Source organism: Cynocephalus volans, chromosome 9 (assembly GCF_027409185.1).
Source record: "Cynocephalus volans isolate mCynVol1 chromosome 9, mCynVol1.pri, whole genome shotgun sequence".
In the NCBI taxonomy this organism is placed as follows: Eukaryota; Metazoa; Chordata; class Mammalia; order Dermoptera; family Cynocephalidae; genus Cynocephalus; species Cynocephalus volans.
In genome coordinates this window covers 63,349,406-63,358,410 of record NC_084468.1, presented here as the reverse complement: position 1 = coordinate 63,358,410, position 9,005 = coordinate 63,349,406, and the positions used below count along the sequence as shown (strand labels likewise).

The following is a 9,005-nucleotide window of genomic DNA, read 5'->3' as shown; positions in this document are numbered from 1 at the left end:
CTAATTTTGAGTGGCAAATTGGTCAGTGTAAAAAACAGCAATATTTTATATATAACTAGAATTATCAAGGTGGCTGAAGTGGAAAGGAAATGTGTTTTGTAAGAGCATCAACTATTCATTTTTGAGTAAGAGAAATATAAGGAAATGCCAGTCAGAAGCAGGCACAGAGTTAGATATAACCTGCAGTCTAACTGTACACCACCTTGGGCACCGAGTAGGAACTAAAGGTCAAGAAAAACAAAACAAAATATAGCATTATTTATTTTGTAAAACTTTTATTTTCATGTCATTTGTAAAAATGTAACAGTTATTGTAATTTCTTTGTTCCAAGACAAAGAGAAACATTGCATAATGAACATTAAACAAGGCATTATGCCTTACAAGCAAGACATAAAATGTCAAAGGGAAACTTCAACATAAAAATGTTGACCACATAATGTGAAATAATTTCAATAAATAACTGCCATTCTTTTTTAAAAAGTACAAAAATAGATGTGCACACATTTGCTTACGCTACTGGCTGACACTTGATGGTCTCCCAATAAATATATGTTTAATGAGATATTTAAAACCCATCATCTTCACTTAAATAATAATCAGGACTAAGCTACATTTGATGAAACACATTCACAACTTTAAATACTAACATGTAAAATATTAAAATACAAGCTTGGAAAAATAAATAAATACATACATAAATAAATAGAACTCTCATAAGAAAGGGTAAAACACATTAAACCCTTTTCAGGTGCAGCCAGAAGCCAGCTGCTCACTTTTTCACGTTCCGCTCCCATAAGGGCAGGGACAGTCCTGCAGGAACCACCACCGATGGGCATCTTACTTCTCTCCAGGTCAGTTGCTGCTGCCCCTAAGATGAGAAGAGGGTTACTGTTACAGGTACTAGGGAGACCTGCTTTTCCCTTACCCTGGCCCCTGAGGCTGGCAAGATTTCTGCAAGCAGACTCTTGTCCAGCCCTGCATCCAGGGAAGGTGTGGCTGTACCCACTGCCCTGTACAGCAGAGAACTTGGTCTCCTGAATGCTTTTTATTGAGGAAAAATGGGGCAGTGGACACAATCACATTATTGGATTGAAAGAGGCAAAACGTATTACTCACTGATTGTCATATTGGACTCAACATATACATTAATGACTTCACTTAAGCCACAAATAACCCTATGAAAAAGCTACTGTTATCTACTCTATTTTGCTGAGCCTCAAAGAGATTAAATACCATTCAGAGGGATCCTAGGCTTGAACTCAAGGGATTCACTGCAAACTTTCTGCTCTTCACGAGGAAGGCTCAGAGACCCAGGGGGCCTCAAACCAGGGTGCTACTTTTTAGGTTTGAAGCCCCTGAGGGACCGAAATAAAAGTTACTCCTTAATTGATAGAAGGCATTTTAGCATCATTAGCCAAATCTGCTTCATTTTTCAGGAATACACATTCACCCTCACTCATTCGAACAGGGGTTTGGCGTGGGCTGGAGGACACTGGAAATATCCTGGCACCAGAGCACACGGCAAACTTGATTGTGACAATAATGATGGCTTTTTTCAGTCATTCAGCTAAACCCTGGTTTCTCTGATCTAATCTTTAGGGGGCAGATGCCAGCATGTGTGACCAAGGACTCCAGTCACGTGTGTAGACAGAAACCATAACTCACTTGTTTAGCATCTTGTCGATGATTTTCTTAACCATGGGGGCTGTGGGGTCGAGACAGGCTTCCTGCCCATTCTTGAGAGTGGCTCTGCAGAGAGAAGGGAGGGTCCCCGTGAGGCAGGAGGTCGGGCAGGGGGTCGGGGTCGGGGACAGCCGGAGGGGAGGGTCGGGGCGACTCGACTCTGGCGGGAGCAGCAGCACCGCGGGGCGGGACTCACATGACTTCGGTCTGGTCGCAGTGGGGTCCTGGGGACGTCACCTTCACACTTTGGATGTTCTTGAGGTGGATGCCCTGCAGGGTCTGGAAGCACTGGCAGCGCAGTTCACCGACCACGGGCGCCGCTGTCGGGAGGAGAGACTCGGTTAACGGGGCTGTCCCCGGATGGGCGCCCACCACAGCCCTGACCCGCCGCTGGGATCCCAGGACGCCGGGTCCCACCTGTCGAGAGGCGGCCGGCGGTGACCAGGAGCAGGAGCAGCAGCGCCGCCCGGAGGAGCCGGGGAGCGCAGGAGGCAGCGGGGGTGGCGGCGCGGGCCATGGGGCTGGGCACGAGGGTCGGGCGGCGGAGCCTGCAGGGAGAGCTGGCGGGGAGGTGCCTGCGGTGCGGGCGCTGTGGCTCCCCCACGTCGGCGAGCCCCTTTTATGCACGGTTAGGGCGGGAAAGCCCGGAGCCCCCGGGCCAGGGAAATTCCCGCAGCTCCAGGTCGTTCTCTGAGTCAGGAACGAGGGCGCCGGCCCCGCCCCTGGCATGAGCGGGGCAGGCGGACCCACCGGCCTCTGACCCGTGTCACCCTACTGCGTAAGTCCCGCGGACTCTGGGACATTGGCTTTTTGGCGCAAGTCCGTAGAGGAGGAGTGAGTCGCCGGCCACGCTGGGGTTACTGCCGCGAGCGGTGTCGCAGGGGATGGGGACGACTGACCGCAGTGCGCGGGACTTAGTGAGTCAGACTCTTTAGACGCAAGTGGGGACTGCGCCAGGTCTTCACTGGAGAGAGTTACTTCTCAGGAAGACACTTCAGTTGTTGAGACTGGAAGGGTTGAGGAGAGAATGGCAGCCTCCTTATGTTTCTCTTTCCCTTGGGTTCTGCAGATTTTATTTATCGTGAATTAAACGCACCCTTTAAAAATCCTCTTTCATCCTCAAATTACACATAAGAACGTTTGTCTTCGTTCCAGGTGTTTTGTGATTTGAAATAAATCACGCTTGGGTTGGGCGGGTGGGTTAATTCACAGGTAAATTCAGTGCTTATTTTAGGATACAGTGTTGTAATTTCCATCTTTCCTGTCTTTGAAATTCTAGAACTTCTCAAACTCTAGTAATTCCAGGAGCATCACGTTTTCGTTATACGGGAGGCTGTGTTTTGATTGATGAAAGTCACTGGGGAGCTGTGAGGGGTCCTGCTGGGCTCAGGAGGTCCACTTTTTCTAGTAGTGCCTGGGGACACAAAAGGTCTTAGACCCCAGAAAGCCATCATCTAGTGTGACTCTGTTTACTCCTCTAAGTGCAAACAGATGTGTCTTTGTGAACGACGTATGTAAATACTAGATTACTAGCATAATTCTATTTCCACATCATGTGAGTTTACCTGCATCCTGGGATTGATTCTCTTGAGAAACAACTATCAACATACTTTTAGTTCTACAAAAATGTCAATAAAACATTTCCAAATCTGTTTAGCTGATGACTTATCACTGGGTAATTGACTTTTCACCATCAATTTCAATGGTCACCCCCCCCCCCTTTTTAAATTAAACTAAGGACAGAGTGGATGCAGAGCTCAGAGATATGGGAAATATTCTGCCGCTGCCATGAAAAGGGCTGGTAAACAGCAGCTAGAGGAAGAAACCGGTCTGTCTGAGGAATAGGGTGTTTCCTGGGTGCAGAACTGTAGCCATAGCTTGGTAAGCCTGTCAGGTCTAAAGTCTCAGCTACACCCCTACTTGCTGCATGACCATTAGAAATTTACCTATTAACCTCTCTTTGCTCATATTTCTCCTCTGAAAAAGAGAGCTAATGATAGTGCCTACTTCATAGGTTTGTTAGGAATATTAAATGTGTTAACATTCGCAAAACATCAGCACATATTTAGTGTTGTATAAACATTTGTTAAATAAAAGTAGTGTTTTACAACTTTACTGTATGGAGTCAATGTTCGTGCCCCCCCCCCTCCCCAGGTCTTTTTTTTTTTTTTTTAATTTTACTTTGTCGATATACTATGTGGTTGATTATTGTGGCCCATTACTGAAACCTCCCTCCCTCCTCCCTCTCCCCCCTCCCACCCAACAATCTCCTTTCTGTTTGCTTCTCATGTCAGCTTCAAGGAATTGTAATTGTTATATGTCTTCTTCTCCCCCCTGGTTTTTTTTTTTTTTTCTTTTGTGTTTGTGTGAATTTATTTATTTATTATTATCTCCCACCAATAAGTGAGAACATGTGGTATTTCTCTTTCTGTGCCTGACTTGTTTCACTTAATATAATTCTCTCAAGGTCCATCCATGTTGTTGCAAATGGCAGTATTTCATTCTTTTTTATAGCTGAGTAGTATTCCATTGTGTAGATGTACCACATTTTCCGTATCCACTCATCTGATGATTGACATTTGGGCTGGTTCCAACTCTTGGCTATTGTAAATAGTGCTGCAGTGGACATTGGGGAACAGGTTTACCTTCGACTTGATGATTTCCATTCCTCTGGGTATATTCCCAGCAGTGGGATAGCTGGGTCATATGGTAGATCTATCTGCAATTGTTTGAGGAACCTCCATACCATTTTCCATAGAGGCAGCACCATTTTGCAGTCCCACCAACAATGTATGGGAGTTCCTTTTTCTCCGCAACCTTGCCAGCATTTATCATTCAGAGTCTTTTGGATTTTAGCCATCCTAACTGGGGTTACATGGTATCTCAGTGTGGTTTTAATTTGCATTTCCCGGATGCTGAGTGATGTTGAGCATTTTTTCATATGTCTGTTGGCCATTTGTACATCTTCCTTAGAGAAATGCCTACTTAGCTCTTTTGCCCATTTTTTAATTGGGTCGCTTGTTTTTTTCTTGTAAAGTTGTTTGAGTTCCTTGTGTATTCTGGATATTAATCTGTTGTCAGATGTATATTTTGCAAATATTTTCTCCCACTCTGTTGGTTGTCTTTTAACTCTGTTAATTGTTTCTTTTGCTGTGCAGAAGCTCTTTAGTTTGATATAATCCCATTTGTTTATTTTTTCCTTTGGTTGCCCATGCTTTTGGGGTCACACTCATGAAGTCTGTGTCTAGTCCTACTTCCTGAAGTGTTTCTCCTATGTTTTCTTTAAGAAGTTTTATTGTTTCAGGGTGTATATTTAATTCTTTAATCCATTTTGATTTTACTTTAGTGTATGGTGAAAGGTATGGGTCTAGTTTCATTCTCCTGCATATTGATATCCAGTTCTCCCAGCACCATTTGCTGAAGAGGCAGTCTCTTCCCCAGTGAATAGGCTTGTTGCCTTTGTCAAAGATCAGATGGCTATAGGTGTGTGGCTTGATTTCCGGATTCTCTGTTCTATTCCATTGATCAGTGTGTCTGTTTTTATGCCAGTACCATAATGTTTTGGTTATTATAGCTTTGTAGTATACCTTAAACTCAGGTAGTGTTATGCCTCCAGCTTTATTTTTTTTGCTCAGCGTTGCTTTGGCTATGCGTGGTCTTTTGTTATTCCATATAAATGTCTGGATAGTTCTTTCCATTTCTGAGAAAAAAGTCTTTGGAATTTTGATGGGGATTGCATTGAATTTGTATATCACTTTGGGTAGTATGGACATTTTCACTATGTTGATTCTTCCAATCCAAGAGCATGGGATATCTTTCCATCTTCTTGTATCCTCTCTAATTTCTATCAGCAGTAGTTTGTAGTTCTCCTTATAGAGATTTTTCACATCCTTGCTTAACTCATTTCCTAAGTATTTTATTTTTTTGGTGGCTATTGTAAATGGGCAGGTTTTCTTGATTTCTCTTTCTGCATGTTCACTATTGGAGAATAGAAATGCTACTGATTTTTGTCTGTTGATTTTGTATCCTGCTACTGTGCTGAAATCATTTATCACCTCCAAGAGTTTTTTTGTAGAGGCTTTAGGCTGTTCGATATTTTGACTTCATCTTTTCCAATCTGGATGCCCTTTATTTCCTTCTCTTCTCTGATTGCTCTGGCTAATACTTCCAACACTATGTTGAATAGGAGTGGTGAGAGTGGGCATCCTGTCTAGTTCCTGTTCTTAAAGGAAAAGCTTTCAGCTTTTCCCCATTCAGGATGATATTGGCAGTGGGTTTATCATATATGGCTTTGATTATGTTGAGAAACTTTCCACCTATACCTAACTTATAGAGGGTCTTTGTCATGAATGAGTGTTGAATTTTATGAAATGCTTTTTCAGCATCTATAGAGATGATCATATGGTCCTTGTGTTTGATTTCATTAATATGGTGTATCACATTTATTGATTTGCATATGTTGAACCAACCTTGCATCCCTGGTATGAATCCCAGTTGATTGTGGTGAATAATTTTACGTATGTGTTGCTGTATTATGTTTGCTAGTATTTTATTGAGGATTTTTGCATCTATATTCATCAAGAATATCAGCCTGTAGTTTTCTTTTTTGGTTACATCCTTACCTGGTTTTGGTATCAGGATGATGTTTGCTTCATAGAATGAGTTTGGGAGATTTGCATCTGTTTCAATCTTTTGGAATAGTTTGTAAAGAATTGGTGTCAATTCCTGTTTGAATGTTTGGTAAAATTCTGCTGTGAATCCATCTGATCCTGGGCTTTTCTTTGTTTGGAGCTTTGTGATAACAGCTTCAATCTCCTTCATTGTTATTGGTCTGTTCAGATTTTCTACATCTTCATGGCTCAGTTTTGGGAGCTTGTGTGTGTCCAGAAATTTATCCATTTCCTCCAGATTTTCAAATTTGTTGGTGTATCATTGTTTATAGTAGTCTCGAATAATTCCTTGTATTTTAGATGAATCAATTGTAATATCACCTTTTTCATTTCTAATTTTGGTTATTTGAATCTTCTCTCTTCTTTTTTTTGTTAGCCATGCTAATGGTTTGTCAATTTTATTTATCTTTTCAAAAAACCAACTTTTTGATTCATTGATCTTTTGTTTTTTGGGGGGGGTTCAATTTCATTAAGTTCTGCTCTGATCTTAATGATTTCTTTCCATCTGCTAACTTTAGGTTTGGATTGTTCTTGTTTTTCTAGCTCTTTAAGGTGAAGTGTTAGGTTGTTCACTTGCCATCTTTCCATTCTTCTGAGGTGAGCATTTAATGCAATAAATTTCCCCCTTAATACTGCTTTTGCAGTATCCCACAGGTTTTGGTATGATGTATCATTATTTTCATTAGTTTCAATAAATTTTTTGATTTCCTGCTTGATTTCTTCTTGGACCCATATGTCATTAAGTAGAATGCTGTTTAATTTCCACGTGTTTGTATAGTTTCCAAAATTTCATTTGTTATTGATTTCTAGTTTTAATCCATTGTGGTCTGAGAAAATACATGGGATAATTCCATTTTTTTGAATTTGTTGAGACTTGATTTGTGACCTAATATGTGATCTATCCTGGAGAATGATCCATGTGCTGATGAGAAGAATGAATATTCTGAGGTTGCTGGATGGGATGTTCTGTAGATATCTGCCAAGTCCAATTGGTCTAGAGCACTGTTTAGATCTTGTGTTTCTCTGCTGATTCTTTGCCTAGATGACCTGTCCAATATTGACAATGGGGTGTTCAGGTCCCCTGGTATTATGGTATTAGTGTCTATTTCCTTCTTTAGGTCTAATAGAGTTTGTTTTATAAATCTGGCTGCTCCAACATTGGGTGTGTACATATTTATGATTGTTATGTCTTCTTGATGGATCAATCCTTTTATCATTAAGTAGTGTCTCTCATTGTCTCTTTTTATGGTTTTTAGTTTAAAGTATATTTTATCAGATATAAGTATAGCTACTCCAGCTTGTTTTTCTTTTCTGTTTGCATGGTAAATCTTTTTCCATCCTTTCACTCTTAGTCTATGTAAGTCTTTATGGGTGAGGTGGGTCTCTTGAAGGCAGCATATAGTTGGGTCCTCCTTTTTAATCTACTCAGCCAGTCTGTGTCTTTTGATTGGGGACTTTAAGCCTTTTACATTAAGAGTTGTTATTGAAAAGTGTCGATTTATTCCTAGCATTTTATTGATTATTGTTTGGTTGTCTTAGGTGTCTTTTGTTCCTTACTTTCTGATTTACTGTTTGTTTTCTGTGTTTGTTGGTTCCTTGGGTTGCAGATAGCCTTTTTGTTTGCTTGTTTTCTCTTCATGAATGCCATTTTTATTATACTAGTGGGTTTTGATTTTTCTTGTGTTTTTATGGCAGTGGTAGTTATTTTTCAGGAACCAAACCCAGTACTCCCTTGAGAATTTCTTGTAAGGGTGGGTTGTGTGGTGGTGGACTCCTGCAGTTTTTGTTCATATTTTGAAGCTCTAATCCCCAATGTGATGATATTAGGAGGTGGGGCCTTGGAAGGTAATTAGGTTAAGATAAGTTCATAAGGGTGGAGACTCCATTACAGGATTAGTGCTCTTACAAGAAGAGATCAGAGAGTTTTGGTGCCCTCTGTCTCTCTGTCTTTTTCTCTGTCTGCAATGTGAGAACACAACAAGAAGGTGGCCATCTGCAAATTATTAAGAGGGCCACCACCAGACATGGAATCTGCCAGTACCTTAATCTTGGACTTCCCACCTCCAGAGCTGTGTAATAAATGTTTGTTGTTTAAGTCATCAAGTCTATGGTATAGGAGGTTATAGGAGACCAAACTGAGTAAGACACCTACCTAAACAGAACCACCCTATAGCGCATACTTAAGAACACAGAAACATATGTATATATATTTTTTCCAAAGAAACATCTAATTTATCTTTAAAAATTTTTTACCATCAGAAATTTTGAAAGAAGACATTCATCTATATTCTTAGGGGTCTTCGAATAGATTTTTAACATATTGTTTGTTTGAAATTTTAGTTTCAATCACTTCCCATATAAAATGGGAATAAGAATAAAATCCTCCTCAACCCATTTATTGGAGAAGATTTAAGACATGACCATCTCTCTGCCTTGGCATTAACAGCTCGCTGCCCAAACTTTTTATTTCCTGCATCTAAAGAGCAATAGAAAATATCAGCTCATAATGATTGCCAGACTCAACCCAAAGTCCTGATGTGAGTAAATACTCAGGAAGAGTAAAATTTTGGCTTATCTACAGTAATGGTCCAAAGGATGAGACATATCAACAGCCCCATTATCTGTAGAATTATCTACATGACTCCCAGAACT

At 40.8% G+C, this 9,005-nt stretch overlaps 1 protein-coding gene across 1 annotated transcript; it reads right to left on the bottom strand.

Moving 5' to 3' along the window:
• Window positions 1–1,661: 1,661 nt before the first annotated feature.
• On the bottom strand, window positions 1,662–2,261 carry LOC134386405 (growth-regulated protein homolog gamma-like). Its single transcript, XM_063108539.1, has 3 exons — window positions 2,101–2,261; window positions 1,880–2,003; window positions 1,662–1,749 (listed from the first exon to the last, which is right to left on the bottom strand). The coding sequence occupies exons 1-3, from the start codon at window positions 2,198–2,200 to the stop codon at window positions 1,662–1,664; spliced, it is 312 nt and encodes a 103-aa protein (XP_062964609.1). The 5' UTR covers window positions 2,201–2,261.
• Window positions 2,262–9,005: the final 6,744 nt, after the last annotated feature.

Coding starts and splice junctions, on each gene's coding strand:
- LOC134386405 (XM_063108539.1), bottom strand. CDS start 2,200: ATGGCCCGCGCCGCCACCCCCGCTGCCTCCTGCGCTCCCCGGCTCCTC. Junction 2,004..2,100: donor CGCCGGCCGCCTCTCGACAG/GTGGGACCCGGC, acceptor TCCTCCCGACAG/CGGCGCCCGTGGTCGGTGAA. Junction 1,750..1,879: donor TGCGACCAGACCGAAGTCAT/GTGAGTCCCGCC, acceptor TTCTCTCTGCAG/AGCCACTCTCAAGAATGGGC.